The following is a 24,498-nucleotide window of genomic DNA, read 5'->3' as shown; positions in this document are numbered from 1 at the left end:
ACGTTTTGTACAAAAAGTCCACTGACTGGTGAAGCATACAGAAGCATATTGGGAGAATTCCAAATGTTTGGGTGGCGCTACACACCTTTAGCCGTGTTGCTCATTCCATGATTGCACAATCCTTACAAGTTGTACCTCGTAAAGGTGACTAATAGACATTACGATATAAAATAAGGGTCAAAACGGCAACCTTGTTTACCAAACAGCCTCTCTAACCAGTGACCACTCAGCTATTGTGATCGACATTCATCAGTAATGTACAAAGAATAGTTCACTTTCTGATGTAAACCATAAAGGGAAAGCCAATGTCAATTTAGGTATGTTTTTTTTTATTTTAGTACATTTTTATATGAAAATAGTGTGGCAGGCTTATACAAGGGTTCTTGCTGTACAAGTGTAATGATGTCGATGCATTAAAACAATATGTAAATGTCCAAGCAGTTCAAGTCATAACCTGTAGTGTAGGTCGTACTGTACACAGGAGAGGAGGAACACTTCCATTGGTTGCACCAACAAGTAGGAGGGGGGAAGAAAACTATTTTTATATTTAACATGGATACCAAGAAGCACATTGTTCGACACCGATGGTCTGGCACCAGGAAGAAAACAGCACCACATCTGTATTTATTTCCCCCTAACCGACAGCCAGGTTTAATGACGTTCAGCATAATACCTTTTTTTTTTTTTTTTAGTAGACTAGATCAAAACCAAATAAATAATGAGCCCATGGCGTAGTTTGCCAATAATAATAACGAAGCAATCTTAAGCGATATAAAGAAGCTCTACCTGCAAGAACAGCACTACGTGCAGCATTCCCATTGGACCTCTGTGCATTGCACTCTGGAAATGAATCGCTCCATACATCTGAGGTGGAAGGCTAGCTCTGGTCCATAGCCCTAATGCCCTTTGCTGCCGTTGCATTAAGAGGCAGTAGAGCTATGGACCAGAGCTAGGGGAAGGCTACTAAATGAGGTGGAAAAACTGTTGGAGAAATTAGGTTATTATTTCTTTTTAGTTTGTTTTTTACCAGCAGATAACTATGTACAAAATGGCTACTGCCACCATGATACCTATCCAGTGACCTGTTCTCTTTGTGGGATCAACTTCCACAAAGCATTCCACTTTTTTTTCTTTTTACAGAGGACACCATAGTCCTGTCAAAAAAAATCAAAAGACAAAAATAAAATTAAAACAGATAAAAACTCATAAAACGGATGTATTTACACAGCGCAAAGGGAGGCAAACAAGTAATTTTTTTGTTAACGTGTAAAAATGGCAAAACGTTGTACTTTAACATACATTCATTCACTCACTCACTAACCCCCTAGACCTAGGTTTAGGTTAGGTTTCATTTTAGATAGATTGTACAGTTTCTTGCATGGTTTAAAAAGGTTGGATAAGAAAGAAGGGGGGGAAAAAGGCTTAAAGGACAACTTTAGTTTTTTTCAACCAAGGTTCATGTTTTAGGTTGTTATTAGAGAAAGTAAAAGATGAGTGTTAATCTTTTTTCATTTGCTGCTTTCTTTCATTTTAGGGATTTTAGCTGTTTTTGACAGGGGCGGGGGCATTCGAGCATGGGGCTAAATATGTATTTTATTACAACATTTTATAGCGATTTATTTTTTAATTATTTACTATAGTCCTAATAAACCCCAGGAAATTTCATCTGGCCACAAAAGATCACGAGATCTACTGAATGTGTCAAACTGACATTGAGCCTATGACACACAGTGTGGCTTCCCCCCAGTAGGCTACCTTCACATTCAGTAGATCCTGTGATTTATTTGTGGCCAGATGTAATTTCCTGGGGTTTATTAGGACTATAGTAAATAATACAAAAATAAATCACCATAAAATGTTGTAAAAAATATACATATTTAGCCCCATGCTCGAATGCCCCCGCCCCCCTGTCAAAAACAGATAAAACGAAAGAAAGCAGCAAATGAAAAATAAATAACACTCATATTTTAGTTTCTCTAATAACAACCTAAAACATGAACCTTAGTTGAAAAAAACTAAAGTTGTCCTTTAAACATACGTATTAACTTATAATTCCACACATACATACAGTCTCACAGAGTCAGACACACACACACACACACACACACACATACAATGAGAGAAGACTTTCTTGCTGTACCTATTTCCGTAGTGTTTCTATTGTACGCGTCTCTGATAATAATAATACGAGTTCAAATGCAGCACTTAGTGATGTTTTATCAAGTGGCAGCACAGGTTCCCCCCCGTTCTGCCTACGTCAGCTCCGACCCGGGTTCGCTGTAGTGAATCTAGTTTTAGTGCCCAGTTCAGGATAGTACTCATTACACATACTGTAGAAAACACAAGTATTTGTTATACTCGTTGATATTAAAGAGGATTGACCATTAGGCATTGTCAACTTCAATGGAATCCCTTTTTAAATGCTAAAAACCCTGGTGTCCCTGATTTGGGGGGGGGGAAAAAATTATAATAATACATTTTCAAATATAGTGAAAATAGCAGATCTACAAGGTAAGCTATTTTCGCCATTTGTCGTAGAATTAAGTCAATAGGGTTCAAGTGGTTAACATCCCAGACACGGTAACTTTACAGTGCTTTACTACATACATGTCAGCTCAACACAATCCCTTTATAAACATTACATACATACTTACAGACCACAGAAATCCATTCTCTTTTCATTTAAAACCCTCATGCTTTCCTCTCGTTTTCCCTCTGTTCGTTCATAACCCGTGTTTAACATCAATGCCCTTTCCGAGGTGAGATCTTCAGATTCCAAGATGCCCAAATGGGATGTAGTCATCCGCCCCCCCCGCCCTGCCCCGGGGGTTGAGAGAAATCCAAGGTGAATATGCAATATTACGCAGCTCCAAAAAAGACCTTGTATGCAATATAAAATGACAACGTTTCCTCCAGCCCCAGTGGGACTTCATGCCGTGTTAAACATTGCCATTTTACATTAGATATAATTAGATTGGGGGCATAGCGGCAGCTTGCCTTTAGCAAGAGTTTAGAGGTCAGGGAAGCGCCCGGGGTCCTCTTTGTATTCGTTGGGGACGGTGAAAAGGGACTCGTCAAACTCGTCGTAGCGGAACTCTTGAAATGTCACCGTGGCCGTGATTGTAGGAAACACTGGGATGTCTGCAGGAGACGAGGACAAGCATTAGAAACATTGTGTGAAAAATGTTTTCATATTTGGTCAAAGGAGGATAGGCCCTTGGCCCCGTACCTAAGGTCAAAGGATAGCCCCTTGGCCCCGTACCAGGAAGTAAATGTAACAGGAAGTAAATGTAGCTACAAGCTTGTAGCTATTCGTGTACAGTAGGCACCTGAACTAACGAAGATCAGTTTAAGGTCTTTGTCACTCAATGTGAGAGGAGTTAGAACCTGAAATAGAACTAGCATTTTAACTACATGAACCCTAGCATTCTTATTCTGGGCATATTATATATTAGCTTGTGCCTTGTAGCTAGATTATTTAAGAGATTTGGTTTGTAGAGAGCGTGTAATGTAAAACAGTCACTGGTACTAGTATATACATCCCCATACCCACTTAGAAATACTCAACATCCCTACTTTGCTATTCCCAGAAGAATATTCCCTGAATCCGGACGCAATCCGGTCATTCCATTACAAAGATCCATTTGACTGGAACAGCCTTCCTCTTTCTCTCAGATCTGTGACCTCTCCCGGCCCCCGCTTCAGGACTTCCCTGTATTCACACCTCAAAACAACCTGTTCAACCTGTTCTTGCTACTAACACTGCCCGTTCTCTGCTGTTTACTTCTGACCCCTGTTTCAAGTCACTGTACTCACTGTACTCTCAATATGCTTGTCCAGCTTGAGTTGGGGGGGATGGGGGAGTGGGTGGGGGAGAGGATGAGCAAGCCAACTGTATCTGTACATGTCTGTATTGTCTATTTGTGTAACTGCACTGGTACTGTATGTAATGTTTTTTCCCTGGGACCCCCTCTAAAATGAGATGCTGCATCTCAAGGGGCTATCCTTTCAATAAAAGTCTGACCAAATTCTAATGACGATGTCCATGTGTACTCAAACAGGCATGCAGAGTAGCTGGCTACTTACCGAGTTTGACAGGAAAGCCAGGGGGCAGCTTCATCTGCACAAACTCCCTGAGTTTGTTAAAGTGCTTGAAGGGCGCGATCACCTCCAGAACGTTTAATAACCTGAGCAGGAACACGGCCAACAGGGAATACACACACATTAATATTATACTGCTTATGTCTCTGCAGGAAGCTTCCAGTTTAACCCATTCTGACCTGAGATCAGATTCATACGAAGGTTTCCGCCGGACACACACTGGTCTGATGAACCCATTCTGACCCGAGATCAGATTCTAAAAAATGTCAGTCGTTCTTCGATTTTTTTCAAAAATAGCAGACCTACAAGCTCATATCGCGCCACTCGGTGGCGCGATATGAGCTTGTAGATCTGCTATTTTTCAATAGCTAAAGCATAACATGATGCTAACACCAAAATGGGTGCCCGTTCAGAATGGGTTAACAACCTTCGTCCTGATATCTCTATTCTTTTTGTTCCAAAATCCAACAAGACTTTTAAAACAAAGCCAAATTTGTATTTGTATTATTTATTTAAAGGATCTATAATGCGTTGCGTTGCATTGCAACCTATGATGCAATGCAACATGTTGTGATGTTGTAGAACTCGTAGACAGGACCTAGAATAAAATATATTTTTTTTATGTGAAATGTTCAAATGAATGTTATCACTGTTGTGTGCATGGACGATATAATAATATCATAAATAACAATTCACAGGCACCCCAACCTTCCTAATAAAATTAAAACGGAGACTGTGGAAGCTAAGATTCTGTCCGTCTATGTCAAAAATAACTCTATGAACTTTACTAAAGCCAATGGCGTTTCCAGGAATTACATTTTGGGCAGGCAACAATTACATTTTGGGCAGGCAAAATGTGTTAATTGTCGTCTCCCCGTGCACAACCGTAGCACTAAAGGTTTTCAAAGAGAGATACCTGCCAGACGAGTAGGATACAAAGGCTGAAAGGCATGTATTTACATTCCAATGGGTGCAACGGCCAATCAGCTGTCCACTAATAGTACTTCGGTCTTGTTTTCGTCCTCTCTCTTTTCTCATTGTATGGATTTGGGCTCGGCCAGAAAGGGATTTGGACAGGCGGACCTTATTGTAGATACGCCTCTGACTAAAGTAAAGAGATACAGTAAACAGAACACTCACGATTCAATGCTCAAAGGGAAGTCTTGACTCATGGCTACGGTGGCCTTGAAGTTCTTTTTGCTCTCTTTGCAGACCAGCTCTCGTCCTAGATGTGGTGCTCTGACAAGAAACACAAAACTCAATACAATAAATTCCTCATTCTCAGCAGAGCTCTCTTCCTAGATGTGGTGCTGACAAGAAATTGATTGATTGAAATATTTATTAACAGTTTGCAGAATTACAGTACATTTCAAGCACAATGACTGTTAACTGTGAGTGGACGACTCAATTAAGCATTACACTTGTTTACAAGAGGGTCCACCTTGTTCAATTCATCAAAACATTTAGAGACGTACAAATAGACACTTCTATATTAGCATTTTTAAAGCTCAGCTCAAGACCCACTTCTACAACATTGCTTTTAATTGATCTTTTAGTTGTTTTTATTTTAGTTTTTGTTATTCATGTCCTCACTGTATTGCATTACTGTCGTTGCCTTGCTTTTCTTTTATTCTCCATTGTTCTGTAAAGCACTTTGAGCTGCATTTCATGTCATGAAAGGTGCTATACAAATAAAGTTTTATTATTATTTTATTATTATTATATAGACAAAGAACAGAACGGGAATTCATCATATTAACGAAACACAAAACTCAATCCAATAAATTCCTAATTTTTTGCTCCATCGCACCATGGAGTATAAACTGAACCAAACAGTCATTATAACATGACAATTTCTTTGTAATTTTATTATTTTATCCTGCAACAGCAGCCATTTCTAACATTCATATACTGTATATACACACACATATTTGGGGGATTTTTCTTTTGTCAAGTGTTGGCATTAGTATTTTCTATTCATTTCAAACTTCAAATGATATTGGTGCAGTTATTTCAGGTAAACAGTAAATAGAAAAAAGGATTGCAAATGGATGGCACAATTAGGTTAAGTGATTTCGTTTTTTTTGTTAAAAGGTTTCCGATAGGCCCAGGCCGTAGCGTAACGGTCTGGGCACCTGACTGGTAATCCAGTCGCAGTGTGCCGCGGGTTCGACTCCCGGACCCGACACGGCCTTTACTGCATGTCTTCCCCCCATCTCTCTCCCGTTTCCTGTCAGCCTACTGTCTGTCCCTTCAAAAAACCAATAAAAGGCGTAAGCCAGGCCCAGGCCGTAGCGTAACGGTCTGGGCACCTGACTGGTAATCCAGTCGCAGTGTGCCGCGGGTTCGACTCCCGGACCCGACACGGCCTTTACTGCATGTCATCCCCCATCTCTCTCCCGTTTCCTGTCAGCCTACTGTCTGTCCCTTCAAAAAAAAATCAATAAAAGGCGTAAGCCGCAAAAAAAATATCTTAAAAAAAAAAAAAAAAAAGGCGTAAGCCACAAAAAAAAAGAATCTAAAAAAAAAAAAAAAAAGGTTTCCGATAGTAATCATTGATGTAGAGCAGGGGTTTTCAACTGATTATGAACCAGGGACCACTACCCTGACTGAGAATCAACCTGGGGACCATTGTTGTGTTGGGAGGGGGGATATGGACGTGGTGTGGGGGGGAAATTAACCTTCCATTATTAAAATCATGTTGCTGTTCATTGTAACTTACTGTATGTATGAGCGAGCAGACGCATGCAATTAATTATGGGCACATTTCCTTATAATGGTGACTCAACCAGGCAAACCGGTACAGTTTCCCTTGAGATTCTATCTCCCTTTTCTGTGGAAGTTCTTGACGTCCGACTTCCCAGTAACTGACAACATCATTTGTCACCACATCATTTACTGCATTGTTTCTCAACTTGTGGTCAATACAATAAATTAAAATACAAATCTTCACTTTCCTACATTACTAAATGCATGGTCAGGGACCACCAGTGGTCCACGGACCACCTGTTGAAAACCCATGATGTAGAGTGTTTGTTCACTTCAGTCACAGGGGAACTCCCCGTCTCTACAGCTCTTTAATATACAGAAAATATGGTGATGCCTCATTCATATACAGTAGGTGGATGATTGCATCCGCGGTGAACAATAGACTTTGTTTAGAAAAATAAATATGTTGCTTTATCGCTGCGTTCCGTTTGTGCGTTATTATATTAGAGTTCTGTATGGATGTACTCATTAATTTAAACAGCCGTTTAAATTAATGTGAAAATAATAAACGTTTTTGTGAACCTCTCTCATTGTATAAATATAGTTATATAATGAATGATAAACAGTAAATTATGTCAATTCATATTAGTATTATTATTATATGAATGAAGACACATACTTTCCATTCTCAGCAGAGATGTATTCTTCCCAGGAGATAGTGTTGGGTGATGGCGCCGTTAGCGACTGCCTCCGCACGGGCTGAAAGGAGTACAAAACATTATATTGTATTAGTTTCAAAAGAGATTCATAAATGGCACACACACAATTGCAGACCTACTTTTATTATGAGCATGTATAGATAGGCTATTTTTGAAGTACATTTACCTCTGCGACAGGATGCACAACATAATCATGCCTCACCACTAGATGGCCCCAACACACCACTGAAGTGAATGACCTGATTAAAGGGACACTTCACCCTTTTTGCAAAAAAATATATGTTAATGACGTTTAGAAGCTTTAGAACACTTTCCTGTGGGGCTTTATGTATGTAATATGTGGTTTTAGATATTTTAGATTGTAGCAGTGAGCCTGTTGTCTCTGATGTCATGGACACTGGGCTCACTTCCTTCCTGGACTACATGTTGTCTCAGTAAGACAGCTCTCCCCTATCCGCAAGGAGGAGCAGTGCACCAAAGAATTATGGGAATTGTAGTCCAGGAAGGTAGTGAGACCAGTGTCCATGACATCAGAGAAAACAGGCTCACTGCTACAATCTAAAATAACTAAAACCACATATTACACACATAAATACCCCCAGGAAAGTGATCTAAAGCTTCTAAACGTCATTAACATATATTTTTTTGCAAAAAGGGTGAAGTGTCCCTTTAATGCTTACACAAAAGGACTTCACCAGTGTTTTGCGGCTCTCACAGTTCTGTATCCTAATGACCATCCGTGGAAGTTAAAGTCTGGAAGCCTTTTCAAGCAGGGCATGGCCTTTGAACCCGAGTCAACTCACATTCACTCTGCCTGCCATGCCAGTGTCTCCGTCCTTGAACCCAGAGACACTCTTATAACCTATTCTGACCTGAGATCAGATTCTAAAAAATGTCTGTTTGAAAATGACAGTTTTCTGAAAAAAGCTATGTTTCTGTCAGTCGTTCTTCGATTTTTCAAAAAATAGCAGACCTACAAGCTCGTAGTGCGCCACTCGGTGGCGCGCTATGAGCTTGTAGATCTGCTATTTTTTCAATAGCTAAAGCATAACGTAATACTAACACCAAAAAGGGGTTCTCGCCCAAAATGGATTAAACAAATGACTACAGTAAAGCAGATGGAACTCAGGGGGCAGACTGACAGTGATTTATAATTGGCGCTTCAAGCTTAATGCTATAGCCATGGAATGGTTGTTGTTTAACCTCAATTACCGGTTTCTTGTTTTCCCAACCCTTATTTACCTGGGCAAGTTGACTAATAGCACTTTATTTATAGCGACGCCCCCCCCCGGGGTAACCACACACGCGGGAGCTGCTCTTTTACCTCTGCGGTTTTCCAACGGGGGGTTTTAGAGTGTCTTTGATCAAAGGGCACTTTGACAATAGTTGTCGAGGGGAGGTGAGAGTTTTAACATTGATCTCTCCAGCTCATCACAGCTTTTTTTAACCAAATAGCCCCACAGTTAAAAACCCATTTCCTCTGCACTGACCTCGCTTTCTGCATGATAAAGAACTGTATGCTAAAATAAAAGTGTGGATTGAGAACATTACTCTGTAACACACACACACACACACACAGAGAACATTACTCTGTAACACACACACACACACACACACACAGAGAACATTACTCTGTAACACACACACACACACACACACACAGAGAACATTACTCTGTAACACACACACACACACAGTCACCTACAGTACGGAATTAGATTGGCTGGCTGGGGACCCCGGAAATGCTTTGGCGATGTCTCGCAAACCCCCGCCCGCAGTGTTCATCTAACTCGGAGTGTCCAGATGGAACCAACTCATGTATATGTATATGGTAAATGGTAAATGGTGCATTTATATAGCGCCTTTATCCAAGGCGCTTTACATAGATTGTGCATTACATTCACCCATTACATTCACCCATTCATACACCGATTGTGGCGGAAGCCATGCAAGGTACCAACCAGCACATCGGGAGCAATTTGGGGTTCAGTGTCTTGCCCAAGGACACTTCGACATGTAGACAGGAGGAGCCGGGATTCGAACCGCCGACCCATGGATCATTGGACGACCTGCTCTACAGTCGCCCCGTATATGTATGTATGTATATGGGTAGAACCAACTCATGTATATGTATATGGCTCGTATAGAGACACATCAGCATCCATTTGGACCCCCTGGTGCTCTGCAGTCTCTTCTGATTGAAAAATGTTACTCGGTTTAGTAGAATGGGTACAGTTCACTCGGTTTAGTAGGATGGGTACAGTTCAAAATGTTACTCGGTTTAGTAGAATGGGTACAGTTCACTCGGTTTAGTAGGATGGGTACAGTTCAAAATGTTACTCGGTTTAGTAGAATGGGTACAGTTCACTCGGTTTAGTAGGATGGGTACAGTTCAAAATGTTACTCGGTTTAGTAGAATGGGTACAGTTCACTCGGTTTAGTAGGATGGGTACAGTTCAAAATGTTACTCGGTTTAGTAGAATGGGTACAGTTCACTCGGTTTAGTAGGATGGGTACAGTTCAAAATGTTACTCGGTTTAGTAGAATGGGTACAGTTCAAACAGAAAAAGTACTGAGACTTGTTTACATCAGGGTCCTCCATTTTCAATTAATCAATTTTTAACCCATTCTGGGCAGGAACCCCTTTTGGTGTTATAGCATCATGTCATGCTTTAGCTATTGAAAAATTGCAGATCTACAAGCTCGTAGCGCGCCACTCGGTGGCGCGCTACGAGCTTGTAGGTCTGCTATTTATTGAAAAATCGAAGAACGACTGACATAGAAACATAGCTTTTTCCAGAAAACTGTCAGGATGTAGAAGACATTTTTATAGAATCTGATCTCAGGTCAGAATGGGTTCGTACAAATATACACTTCTATGAAGTGAGAACCAGTGCCTTATATTATTACAGCACCGGGTCCATCACACAACATGTTGATGTTTTCACTCTGACGCCCCGTGGTTTCACAAGCGCCAGCTCTCACGCTGTGCGTGTGTGTGTGTGTGTGTCAGCCATGTCCTCTGTTGTGATTGGGAGAATACACAGCCTGGGGGGGGGGGGGGGGGGGGGGCTGATCTCCCGGAATGCCAGCCGTTGCCGTCTGGCATTCCCCCCCCCCTCCATGGGTTTTAGCTGTCCTCTATCTGATCAATAGTGCCGGGGTTCTGTCATAAAGCCCTTGTGTCCACAGATGCAGGGGCTGACCTGCTAAAACCCCCTGGGCTGTCCGAGGGGGGCTCGGCTACCATCGACCGTCGTAAACAGACCTACGTCACACAGGCTGTTTTCCTCCATCCCACATCCATGTATATCGTGTCTGGTACCACTGCCCTGTCAGCACTCGGTTAACACAAAACAAACGTGCAGGTGGCACGCCATCATTTTACATCATTTCCTAGCTTCTTTTTTCCTCCCTCTAAAACAGTCGATGGGCATTTACTCAAGTCGACATATGGCCCTGTGAAGAAGAGTCTGACACAAACACAAGAGGAACACATTGATGAGACAAAGCCCAGCGCCGAACAACAGGGACTCGACAATACCAGCCAGCAGATAGAGAGGGCATCTATTGAAGTGTCGTGCGGCTTTGTCTTTGGTGTGTGTGGCTGGCTTTATGTGCAGTGTTTAGCCCATTCTGACCTGAGATCAGATTCATACGAGGTTTCCGCCGGACACACACTGGTCTGATGAACCCATTCTGACCTGAGATCAGATTCTAAAAATGTCAGTGGTTCTTCGATTTTTCAAAAAAAATAGCAGACCTACAAGCTCGTATCGCGCCACTCGGTGGCGCGATATGAGCTTGTAGATCTGCTATTTTTAAATAGCTAAAGCATAACATGATGCTGACACCAAAATGGGTGCCCGTTCAGAATGGGTTAGACGAGGGCTTGTTGTTGAGCAAACTCTGGAACATGCTAGAGTCGAGTGGGTGACGAGTAGGGTTATGAATGTAGCCGTGTTAATATAGGTGTAGACCGTGGATGTCACCAGCAGGTGGCGACGTCAGGCCTCAGAATACACGCTGAACAGGTGCGGTTTGTGGGCAGGGATGGGGGGGTGGGGGGAAATTCTGTTCCCCGCAGACAAAACAAGGTGACTGGGTCCAAGTTTTTCATTCTAGAGTTATGTACGAAACAAACAAGACTTCAAAAGAACCTACAGACAGGAGTCAGACTGAGGTATTTCTCCATAAGCCATGCAAAGATGATTACTTATAATGCTAAAGAGTCTGGACGGTTGACGGTGCAGGAGAAGTCCATGCAGTTAGAAGGGTTTATCAGAGTATAGTAGGGGCTATAACCTAAACTTAATAGGGCCACTTTGCAGGAAGATGTGAAAATCTGACATGGCATTCCCAAAGTGTTCTGTGTGGCTAAAGGGCAGTTTACCACACCTTTTCTGGTTTTGTTGTAGTTTATTGTGTGTATTATTGATCATTTTGTATGTTATGCTTGTGATCATGTGTACCACTTCCATATCGATAGTGTAGTGCAGGGGTCCTCAACTAGAAATGATGAAGGTCCACAAATATTTTTTTGAATAAGACCGAGGTCCGGTCCCATGCACGGCGTCCATCGGAGAGCGGGGCTCTATGCCCCTTTAGTTGGTCAAGCCAAGCTTATACAAATCAGATCGCCTTCCACCCAACCAATAATGGGGTGCAGACTGCAGGCCCGGAGTGGAACTCCAAATCAGGCCGGGAGTTATACGCCCTGGCAGGCCACACTGCGCGCGTGCATAGCGCGCGCCAGAATTTTGGGGGCCCTTGGGGGACATTTTGGGGGCCTTTGCAGCAATTTCACATGAGAAATGTACCATCTGATGTTATTTATATTATTAACTAAAAAATCTTTTTTTTTTTTTTTTTTTTTTGGGTGGTCCGCAAAGAGGTGGTCCGCGGTCCGGTCGCGGACCGCGGTCCGCCAGTTGAGTACCCCTGGTGTAGTGTGTGTGTGTGTATATATATATATATATATATATATATATATATATATATATATATATATATATATATAATGTTTAATCTTCAACCATCACCTCAAAGTTCTGCTCGATGAGGTTGGCTCCTTTGCTCAGGCTCTCCATGATGGCTTTGTTCCTTAAGATGTCCTCCTCGCTCAGGTGCTCCCTCCTCTTCCTGGACTCCAGCACCAGGCCGTTGACCGAGTAGAAATCTGCCAAGAAGTTCCCCACGCGCTCCTGGGGACATGAAGAAGACACAGCCATGTGATGTCAAACCCACACAAACACAGAGACAGACAGAAACACACATGATGCACACACATAATGGTAAATGGTAAATGGTGCATTTTTTATATAGCGCCTTTATCCAAGGCGCTTTACAGAGATTGTGCATTACATTCACCCATTCACACACACATTCATACACCGATGGCAGCGGAAACCATGCAAGGCACCAACTAGCACATCGGGAGCAATTAGGGGTTCAGTGTCTTGCTCAAGGACACTTCGACAGTAACTCTGGGGGAGCCCGGGTTCGAACTGGCAACCTTACGGTTACCATCCAGGCACTCTACCCCTGAGCCACCGCCGCCCCACACATCTCAAAGAGCATGACAAGAAAGACAAGGGGGGTGATATCAGACATGAACTTCTGTATATACTGTACGACGTCATCGTATGACAAATAGAATAACTACACTCTCACAACACGTCGCGATGGCCAGAATAGGGACGACAGGGTTAATGCGGTTAATAGATTATTCGAGCATACCTATATTTACACGCACCTCGACAGTGGGTGCAGGGCCAATAAGGCAATTATGGAAGGAGGTAGGTAGACCCTGCACACCATTCTTTTGGTAAAGAATTACTTTATTGAATAAATAAACGACAACGTTTCGATCTTGATAGATCTTCGTCAGGTCAGTATGTCAGCAGTCCGTTAACAGATTATCCTCCATTGGCTCCGTCTAATACAGTTTGTGCTTTGTTCAGCCACAGAGACAATTTACAATTTACAATTTAGGCATTTAGCAGACGCTCTTAATCCAGAGCGACTTACATTAAGCGGGAGTGGTGGACCATCGCCGGTAGCCGTCTCCGGGGCTTGTGTCTACACAGCTGGTATGCTTTCTTAACTCTCGCGCCTCCTTTTGAACTTCTTTTTATTCATTTACTTTTTTCAAGACGTTGGATACGGTTCAGGAAATATGATCGCAGATGCGGACATTCTGTACTGTATTACAATGTCTTGAATAACAGAACGACTATTGTTACGGGAGTCGGACGAGGGTCACGGGAAGAGGAGCCTGATGGATTTGATAAGTGAGGAGAGATGGGGGGAAAGGCAGAGTTCACATTCGTACCAGTGAAGGATAATTGTGATAACATTTTCCTGAAAAGAGAGGAGATAATTGTGATAACATTTTCCCTGAAAAGAGAGGAGATAATTGTGATAACATTTTCCTGAAAAGAGAGGAGATAATTGTGATAACATTTCCCTGAAAAGAGAGGAGATATCATTCTGTACGGAAACCCCTTTTGGTGTTTTAAAGGTATATTCAGTGATTTCACTTAATTCAAATATCACTTATTTTTATGTTTTGTTGTGATAATCCTCCCTACTATAGAGTGTGCTGACCATATAAGGAGTTCCTCCCTGTCCCCAGTTAACCCCTGGTTTCGTTTTTGACTCTCTATCCTGATTGGACGAAAGGCTGGGTCCAAGGCCAAAAACTAAACCTAAGGTTTTTTGAGTGAAATCACTGAATATACCTTTAACTAAGCATCATGTTATACTTTAGCTATTGCGCACCACCGAGTGGCGCGCTACGAGGTTGTAGGTCTGCTATTTTGTTTTTTTAATCGTAAAAATGCGGCACAAATCTTTGAATATATATATTCTTTCAGAGCTAAATTTTTATTTAATTTTGACGTCAGGTCTAAATGGGTTAAAGGATAGGTTTTTTCAACTAAGACCATATGAAAAGCACTATTTTGTAAAAACTGATAGAAACCCGGCAATAAGAATAGTCCATTGTATGAATTGTATATTCTAGTTAATCCATTCTGACCGGGCATCATGTTATGCTTTAGCTATTGAAAAATAGCAGATCTACAAGCTCATATCGCGCCACCGAGTGGCGCGATACGAGCTTGTAGGTCTGCTATTTTTGAAAAATCTAAAAAAAACGACTGACATTTTTAGAATCTGATCTCAGGTCAGAATGGGTCAATCAGACCAGTGTGTGTCCGGTGGAAAACCTCGTATGAATCTGATCTCGGGTCAGAATGGGTTAAGTATGGCCGTATTACCGTCTTGTCCTCCCTGAACAGCCAGCCGGTCTGAGCCCTGGAGAAAGAGATGGACTTGGTGGAAAGCGTGGCCGAGTAGACGTCACTGCTCATCAGGATGTCCACTTCCTCCTCTGTCTCCATCTCAGACTCCTGAAAGTACAAAAGTACAGACCAGAGATGGTCAGCTACTGGACCATGGGGGGGGGATAATGATGAATTGCATCTTTATGGCGCTTTTCCAAGTGCTCAAAGCGCTTTACAATGGTTCATTCATTCATACATTGGGAGGTGTTAAGCGGCGAACAGTCGACGCCATGCAGCGTCCTCACTTCCCACATTCACACACCAATGGTGGCAAGCTAACACCGACCAACTAATTGGAGGCAATGTGGGGTTCAGTGCCCAAGGACACTTCGACATGTAGACAGGAGGAGGAGGAGCCGGGATTCGAACCGCCGACCCAGGGATCATTGGACAACCTGCTCTACCTCCTGAGTCACAGCCACCCCACGAGAGACCCCGCACACCGTCTACAGAAGTAGCTTATTACAACGTTTCGGTCTGAGCGACCTTCATCGGGTACCGTGGCTACCTGAGCATCAAAACACGAGCTGACAAGACACAAACTTGACACTTTTTGAAACTATAAGGAACACTGTGACATTTTGGAACACTGACATTTTGACATTCAGCAGGTTATTTCTTTGGCCTCGAATATGTTGCATTATATATAAGTGTTAGAAAAGTAAAAATGGAATGGCAGCATGTAGGGTCCCTCCCCAGTGGTTTGAACAGATGAATGCTAACAAAAATAAGGCCACCACCTCTCCCCCTCTCATGCAAGTAATTGACAATATCATAAAAAAGTCACAATACCAACTCTGATGAAGCAGTATTGCTTTGTTTAAAAAAAAAAAAAAGGAGTTTGGTGGTTTCTTCCTGATAGTAGAGATATGCTAGGGGAATGGCTATTGAGTCGGGACTTATACCTACATACAGGTGTCTGAGTGAACGCGAACAGCTGCATTTAGAAAGCTGCATGTGGAATAATAAACAGTAGGGCATTGTTGCACACGAGCACGACACTTCTGGAAGCTCCCATGTAGACGTTTCCTTTGTTGTGCATGCATCAATGCAGCCATGCGTCAATGCGTCTCTCATAGGCCTCGTGGTGCAGGTGAACTGCCTATAGGTATTTCTCAGACCTCATGGTGAATTGTGTAATAATAGTACAGTGGTTTTCAACCCTTTTCATATCAAGGTCCATTATTTATTCTGCATTTAAGCCACGGACCACCATTTGATGAAATTTAGCCTCTCAGACTCAAAACTTGTCTTAGGACATTTTGTTGTCGTTGAATAAGATTCCATGCTGTATTGATGTGGTACCAGTAAGAGAGATAACAGGCAGACGTTGTTCAAATTAACAATTCTTCTACATTCTCTTCTCATTTCACGCTCTCAAGAGTTAAAGATCTATAGGCTAGGAGTCCATTTGGTTACCAACTCTCCATTTAACCCATTCTGACCTGAGATCAGATTCATACGAGGTTTCCGCTGGACACACACTGGTCTGATTAATCCATTCTGACCTGAGATCAGATTCTAGAAATGTGAGTCGCTCTTAGATTTTTCAAAAATAGCAGACCTATCGCGCCACTCGGTGGCGCGATATGAGCTTGTAGATCTGCTATTTTTCAATAGATAAAGCATAACATGATGCTAACACCAAAATGGGTTCCCGTTCAGAATGGGTTAAGTAAAAGTATCAATACTGCAATATAGAAATACTTACAAGTAAAATTCAAATTCAAATTCAAAATGTAAAAAGTTAAACTGTACTCGAAAAGTACCAAAAGTAGAAACTACTCGTTACACAGAATTTCTCATTTCAAGTTTTCAAATGTATAAACAATAAAATAAAAAATGGCTGAAATGTATATAGCGCTGAAGTGGTGGTACATGTGTGTTTTGTAATAATAATAATTCAAATCTTAAAAAATAACTAGTAACTAAAGTTTTCAAATAAATGTAGTGGAGTAAAAGTACAATGTTTGGATCTGAGATCTAGTGGAGCAGAAGTAAAAGTACTGTTAATTAGAAATGCTCAAGTGAAGTACAAATACCTCAACATTGTACTAAAGTACTTAAGTAAATGTACTTAATCACTTTCCAGTTTGCGCCACTGGATATAGGTATTTCAGACCTAATTACTTTGTGTAGGCATCTCAACAGACCTCATGGTGTAATGTGTATTTCAGACCTAAAGGTATTTTGTGAAGGCATCTCAACAGACCTTGTGGAGTAATGTGTAAATAGGTATTTCAGACCTAAAGGTATTTTGTGCAGGCATCTCAACAGACCTCGAGGTGTATTCTTGGTGTATTTTGTGCAGGCATCTCAACAGACCTCGAGGTGTATTCTTGGTGTATTTTGTGCAGGCATCTCAACAGACCTCGAGGTGTATTCTTGGTGTATTTTGTGCAGGCATCTCAACAGACCTCGAGGTGTATTCTTGGTGTATTTTGTGTAGGCATCTCAACAGACCTCGAGGTGTATTCTTGGGTGTATTTTGTGTAGGCATCTCAACAGACCTCAAGGTGTATTCTTGGTGTATTGTGTGTAGGCATCTCAACAGACCTCGAGGTGTATTCTTGGGTGTATTTTGTGTAGGCATCTCAACAGACCTCGAGGTGTATTCTTGGTGTATTTTGTGTAGGCATCTCAACAGACCTCGAGGTGTATTCTTGGTGTATTTTGTGAAGGCATCTCAACAGACCTCGAGGTGTATTCTTGGTGTATTTTGTGCAGGCATCTCAACAGACCTCGAGGTGTATTCTTGGTGTATTGTGTGCAGGCATCTCAACAGACCTCGAGGTGTATTCTTGGTGTATTTTGTGCAGGCATCTCAACAGACCTCGAGGTGTATTCTTGGTGTATTTTGTGTAGGCATCTCAACAGACCTCGAGGTGTATTCTTGGTGTATTTTGTGTAGGCATCTCAACAGACCTCGAGGTGTATTCTTGGTGTATTTTGTACAGGCATCTCAACAGACCTCGAGGTGTATTCTTGGTGTATTTTGTGCAGGCATCTCAACAGACCTCGAGGTGTATTCTTGGTGTATTTTGTGCAGGCATCTCAACAGACCTCATGGTGTATTCTTGGTGTATTTTGTGCAGGCATCTCAACAGACCTCGAGGTGTATTCTTGGTGTATTTTGTGCAGGCATCTCAACAGACCTCGAGGTGTATTCTTGGTGTATTTTGTGCAGGCATCTCAACAGACCTCGAGGTGTATTCTTGGTGTATTTTGTGTAGGCATCTCAACAGACCTCGTGGTGTATTCTTGGTGTATTTTGTGTAGGCATCTCAACAGACCTCGAGGTGTATTCTTGGTGTATTTTGTGTAGGCATCTCAACAGACCTTGTGGTGTATTCTTGGTGTATTTTGTGTAGGCATCTCAACATACCTCGAGGTGTATTCTTGGTGTATTTTGTGCAGGCATCTCAACAGACCTCGAGGTGTATTCTTGGTGTATTTTGTGTAGGCATCTCAACAGACCTCGAGGTGTATTCTAGGTGTATTGTGTGCAGGCATCTCAACAGACCTCGAGGTGTATTCTTGGTGTATTTTGTGCAGGCATCTCAACATACCTCGAGGTGTATTCTTGGTGTATTTTGTGCAGGCATCTCAACAGACCTCGAGGTGTATTCTTGGTGTATTTTGTGTAGGCATCTCAACAGACCTCGAGGTGTATTCTTGGTGTATTTTGTGTAGGCATCTCAACAGACCTCGAGGTGTATTCTTGGTGTATTTTGTACAGGCATCTCAACAGACCTCGAGGTGTATTCTTGGTGTATTTTGTGCAGGCATCTCAACAGACCTCGAGGTGTATTCTTGGTGTATTTTGTGTAGGCATCTCAACAGACCTCGAGGTGTATTCTTGGTGTATTTTGTGCAGGCATCTCAACAGACCTCGTGGTGTATTCTTGGTGTATTTTGTGCAGGCATCTCAACAGACCTCGAGGTGTATTCTTGGTGTATTTTGTGCAGGCATCTCAACAGACCTCGAGGTGTATTCTTGGTGTATTTTGTGCAGGCATCTCAACAGACCTCGTGGTGTATTCTTGGTGTATTTTGTGCAGGCATCTCAACAGACCTCGAGGTGTATTCTTGGTGTATTTTGTACAGGCATCTCAACAGACCTCGAGGTGTATTCTTGGTGTATTTTGTGCAGGCATCTCAACAGACCTCGAGGTGTATTCTTGGTGTATTTTGTGTAGGCATCTCAACAGACCTTGAGGTGTATTCTTGGTGTATTTTGTGCAGGCATCTCAACAGACCTCGTGGTGTATTCTTGGTGTATTTTGTGTAGGCATCTCAACAGACCTCGAGGTGTATTCTTGGTGTATTTTGTGCAGGCATCTCAACAGACCTCGAGGTGTATTCTTGGTGTATTTTGTGCAGGCATCTCAACAGACCTCGAGGTGTATTCTTGGTGTATTTTGTGCAGGCATCTCAACAGACCTCGAGGTGTATTCTTGGTGTATTTTGTGCAGGCATCTCAACAGACCTCGAGGTGTATTCTTGGTGTATTTTGTGCAGGCATCTCAACAGACCTCGAGGTGTATTCTTGGTGTATTTTGTGCAGGCATCTCAACAGACCTCGAGGTGTATTCTTGGTGTATTTTGTGCAGGCATCTCAACAGACCTCGAGGTGTATTCTTGGTGTATTTTGTGTAGGCATCTCAACAGACCTCGAGGTGTATTCTTGGTGTATTTTGTGTAGGCATCTCAACAGACCTCGAGGTGTATTCTTGGTGTATTGTGTACAGGCATCTCAACAGACCTCGTGGTGTATTCTTGGTGTGTTTTGTGCAGGCATCTCAACAGACCTCGAGGTGTATTCTTGGTGTATTGTGTACAGGCATCTCAACAGACCTCGAGGTGTATTCTTGGTGTATTTTGTGCAGGCATCTCAACAGACCTCGAGGTGTATTCTTGGTGTATTTTGTGTAGGCATCTCAACAGACCTCGAGGTGTATTCTTGGTGTATTTTGTGCAGGCATCTCAACATACCTCGAGGTGTATTCTTGGTGTATTTTGTGTAGGCATCTCAACAGACCTCGAGGTGTATTCTTGGTGTATTTTGTGTAGGCATCTCAACAGACCTCGAGGTGTATTCTTGGTGTATTTTGTGCAGGCATCTCAACAGACCTCGAGGTGTATTCTTGGTGTATTTTGTGCAGGCATCTCAACAGACCTCGAGGTGTATTCTTGGTGTATTTTGTGTAGGCATCTCAACAGACCTCGAGGTGTATTCTTGGTGTATTTTGTGCAGGCATCTCAACAGACCTCGAGGTGTATTCTTGGTGTATTTTGTGTAGGCATCTCAACAGACCTCAAGGTGTATTCTTGGTGTATTTTGTGCAGGCATCTCAACAGACCTCGAGGTGTATTCTTGGTGTATTGTGTGCAGGCATCTCAACAGACCTCGAGGTGTATTCTTGGTGTATTTTGTGCAGGCATCTCAACAGACCTCGAGGTGTATTCTTGGTGTATTTTGTGCAGGCATCTCAACAGACCTCGAGGTGTATTCTCTGGTGTATTTTGTGCAGGCATCTCAACAGACCTCGTGGTGTATTCTTGGTGTATTTTGTGTCGGCATCTCAACAGACCTCGTGGTGTATTCTTGGTGTATTTTGTGCAGGCATCTCAACAGACCTCGTGGTGTATTCTTGGTGTATTTTGTGTAGGCATCTCAACAGACCTCGTGGTGTATTCTTGGTGTATTTTGTGTAGGCATCTCAACAGACCTCGTGGTGTATTCTTGGTGTATTTTGTGTAGGCATCTAAACAGACCTCGAGGTGTATTCTTGGTGTATTTTGTGCAGGCATCTCAACAGACCTCGAGGTGTATTCTTGGTGTATTTTGTGTAGGCATCTCAACAGACCTCGTGGTGTATTCTTGGTGTATTTTGTGCAGGCATCTCAACAGACCTCGAGGTGTATTCTTGGTGTATTTTGTGTAGGCATCTCAACAGACCTCTAGGTGTATTCTTGGTGTATTTTGTGCAGGCATCTCAACAGACCTCGAGGTGTATTCTTGGTGTATTTTGTGCAGGCATCTCAACAGACCTCGAGGTGTATTCTTGGTGTATTTTGTGCAGGCATCTCAACAGACCTCGAGGTGTATTCTTGGTGTATTTTGTGCAGGCATCTCAACAGACCTCGAGGTGTATTCTTGGTGTATTTTGTGCAGGCATCTCAACAGACCTCGAGGTGTATTCTTGGTGTATTTTGTGTAGGCATCTCAACAGACCTCGAGGTGTATTCTTGGTGTATTGTGTGTAGGCATCTCAACAGACCTCGAGGTGTATTCTTGGTGTATTTTGTGTCGGCATCTCAACAGACCTCGTGGTGTATTCTTGGTGTATTTTGTGCAGGCATCTCAACAGACCTCGAGGTGTATTCTTGGTGTATTTTGTGTAGGCATCTCAACAGACCTCGAGGTGTATTCTTGGTGTATTTTGTGCAGGCATCTCAACAGACCTCGAGGTGTATTCTTGGTGTATTTTGTGCAGGCATCTCAACAGACCTCGAGGTGTATTCTTGGTGTATTTTGTGCAGGCATCTCAACAGACCTCGAGGTGTATTCTTGGTGTATTTTGTGCAGGCATCTCAACAGACCTCGTGGTGTATTCTTGGTGTATTTTGTGCAGGCATCTCAACAGACCTCGTGGTGTATTCTTGGTGTATTTTGTGTCGGCATCTCAACAGACCTCGTGGTGTATTCTTGGTGTATTTTGTGCAGGCATCTCAACAGACCTCGTGGTGTATTCTTGGTGTATTTTGTGTAGGCATCTCAACAGACCTCGTGGTGTATTCTTGGTGTATTTTGTGTAGGCATCTCAACAGACCTCGTGGTGTATTCTTGGTGTATTTTGTGTAGGCATCTAAACAGACCTCGAGGTGTATTCTTGGTGTATTTTGTGCAGGCATCTCAACAGACCTCGAGGTGTATTCTTGGTGTATTTTGTGTAGGCATCTCAACAGACCTCGTGGTGTATTCTTGGTGTATTTTGTGCAGGCATCTCAACAGACCTCGAGGTGTATTCTTGGTGTATTTTGTGTAGGCATCTCAACAGACCTCTAGGTGTATTCTTGGTGTATTTTGTGCAGGCATCTCAACAGACCTCGAGGTGTATTCTTGGTGTATTTTGTGCAGGCATCTCAACAGACCTCGAGGTGTATTCTTGGTGTATTTTGTGCAGGCATCTCAACAGACCTCGAGGTGTATTCTTGGTGTATTTTGTGCAGGCATCTCAACAGACCTCGAGGTGTATTCTTGGTGTATTTTGTGCAGGCATCTCAACAGACCTCGAGGTGTATTCTTGGTGTATTTTGTGTAGGCATCTCAACAGACCTCGAGGTGTATTCTTGGTGTATTGTGTGTAGGCATCTCAACAGACCTCGAGGTGTATTCTTGGTGTATTTTGTGTCGGCATCTCAACAGACCTCGTGGTGTATTCTTGGTGTATTTTGTGCAGGCATCTCAACAGACCTCGAGGTGTATTCTTGGTGTATTTTGTGTAGGCATCTCAACAGACCTCGAGGTGTATTCTTGGTGTATTTTGTGCAGGCATCTCAACAGACCTCGAGGTGTATTCTTGGTGTATTTTGTGCAGGCATCTCAACAGACCTCGAGGTGTATTCTTGGTGTATTTTGTGCAGGCATCTCAACAGACCTCGAGGTGTATTCTTGGTGTATTTTGTGCAGGCATCTCAACAGACCTCGTGGTGTATTCTTGGTGTATTTTGTGCAGGCATCTCAACAGACCTCGAGGTGTATTCTTGGTGTATTTTGTGCAGGCATCTCAACAGACCTCGAGGTGTATTCTTGGTGTATTTTGTGCAGGCATCTCAACAGACCTCGAGGTGTATTCTTGGTGTATTTTGTGCAGGCATCTCAACAGACCTCGAGGTGTATTCTTGGTGTATTTTGTGTAGGCATCTCAACAGACCTCGAGGTGTATTCTTGGTGTATTTTGTACAGGCATCTCAACAGACCTCGAGGTGTATTCTTGGTGTATTTTGTGCAGGCATCTCAACAGACCTCGAGGTGTATTCTTGGTGTATTTTGTGTAGGCATCTCAACAGACCTCGAGGTGTATTCTTGGTGTATTTTGTACAGGCATCTCAACAGACCTCGAGGTGTATTCTTGGTGTATTTTGTGCAGGCATCTCAACAGACCTCGAGGTGTATTCTTGGTGTATTTTGTGTAGGCATCTCAACAGACCTCGAGGTGTATTCGTGGTGTATTCTTGGTGTATTTTGTGCAGGCATCTCAACAGACCTCGTGGTGTATTCTCTGGTAGACCTTCTGCTCGTTGTCCAGCACCACGAAGGACTCGGAGGGGATGGCGTCGCCGGTGAAGATGAAGCTGAGATCACCGCGTTGGCACTTCATGTCTGTGAAGTCTATCAAGGTGGTGTCTAGTCTGCACACACACACACACACACACACACACACACACACACACACACACACACACACACACACACACACACACACACACACACACACACACACACACACACACACACACACACACACACACACACACACACACACACACACACACACACACACACACACACACACACACCTTTTAGCATCTTTGTGGGGACATCAAAACCAATCTTTCGTTACTCGAGCAGCGACTGACCAAACGGATCCTAACCACAACCGTATTATACTGTGCATGTGTGGATTAGCGTTAAAGGATTAGTGTAATGGCCACACATTTTGTTTTACACGCAAAACAAAGCACAAAGCATTTAATAATAACTTGACGCAAAACAAATGAACCATTGATTGTTGCGTGCTGGACAAACCCACTATCAGTTCTCAAGTCCGTGAGAATGTGCAGTGGGTCAGGAAACACAGACTCTAAACTTGTTTGGCTTGTGGGTAGAGCTGGGACTCGATTAAAAAAAATCTAATTAATCAGAGGCTTTGCGATTAATTAATCTAGATGAATCGCATTTTAATCGCATATCAATATTCAACCCGAGAACAGCGAGAAACCTTTTTTTTAATGTTTTTTGGTATCCCAGTGAATCAACAGATAGTGACTACAGGATACCACTCATTTTCAACATTTTACTGTCATTAATATACCTGTTGTGGAAATAATAATAAAAGGTCACCCCATTCTGTGTTGCCTAGAACCGGAGGTCTGAAAAAAAATTAGTAACAGTAACAAGTACATCTCAGTGACATCACAAAGCTGTACTTACTTCATATTGTTACTGTTTTTTGTCAGACCTCCAGTTCTAGGCAACACAAAATGGGGTGACTTTTTATTATTTCCAGTTTTCAGTACTATAGAAAAGCGCCCAGTGAGAAACGTTCCGCGGTGGAAAAAAAGGTGTGATTAATTTATCTGTAGTTAATCGCGATTAATTTTTCTGTAGTTAATTAATCTAAATTAATCGCAATTAGTCCCGGCCCTACTTGTGGGATAAAATTATAGGCAGGGCAGTGCAAAAAGATAATAAGACGACACAGCAATGGGAGCTGCTAAAACACAAAATGGATGGAGCATCAACAACAGATGCTATTAGTTCAATGTTGAACTTTCCCCTTCTTTCAGGTCAAATTCCTATTGGGTCTGCTTGTCGTTTTCAACTTGGAATG

At 42.5% G+C, this 24,498-nt stretch overlaps 1 protein-coding gene across 1 annotated transcript in view; it reads right to left on the bottom strand.

Moving 5' to 3' along the window:
• Positions 1-2,814: 2,814 nt before the first annotated feature.
• The window catches only part of LOC310860478 (ankyrin repeat domain-containing protein 13C-like), a 71,145-nt gene continuing 49,461 nt past the window's right edge, over positions 2,815-24,498 (bottom strand). Inside the window, exons 7-13 of the mRNA XM_083767421.1 lie at positions 23,152-23,296; positions 14,813-14,944; positions 12,572-12,733; positions 7,490-7,569; positions 5,242-5,340; positions 4,087-4,187; positions 2,815-3,141 (exon numbers count right to left, since the gene is read on the bottom strand). Of these exons, the coding sequence (XP_083623547.1) occupies positions 3,011-3,141; positions 4,087-4,187; positions 5,242-5,340; positions 7,490-7,569; positions 12,572-12,733; positions 14,813-14,944; positions 23,152-23,296 (850 nt within the window). The 3' untranslated portion in view covers positions 2,815-3,010. The remainder of the gene's footprint in view (positions 3,142-4,086; positions 4,188-5,241; positions 5,341-7,489; positions 7,570-12,571; positions 12,734-14,812; positions 14,945-23,151; positions 23,297-24,498) is intronic.

Source organism: Protomyctophum parallelum (genome assembly GCF_964188405.1).
Source record: "Protomyctophum parallelum genome assembly, chromosome: 6".
Taxonomy (NCBI): domain Eukaryota; kingdom Metazoa; phylum Chordata; class Actinopteri; order Myctophiformes; family Myctophidae; genus Protomyctophum; species Protomyctophum parallelum.
This window is presented reverse-complemented; position numbering and strand designations above follow the sequence as displayed.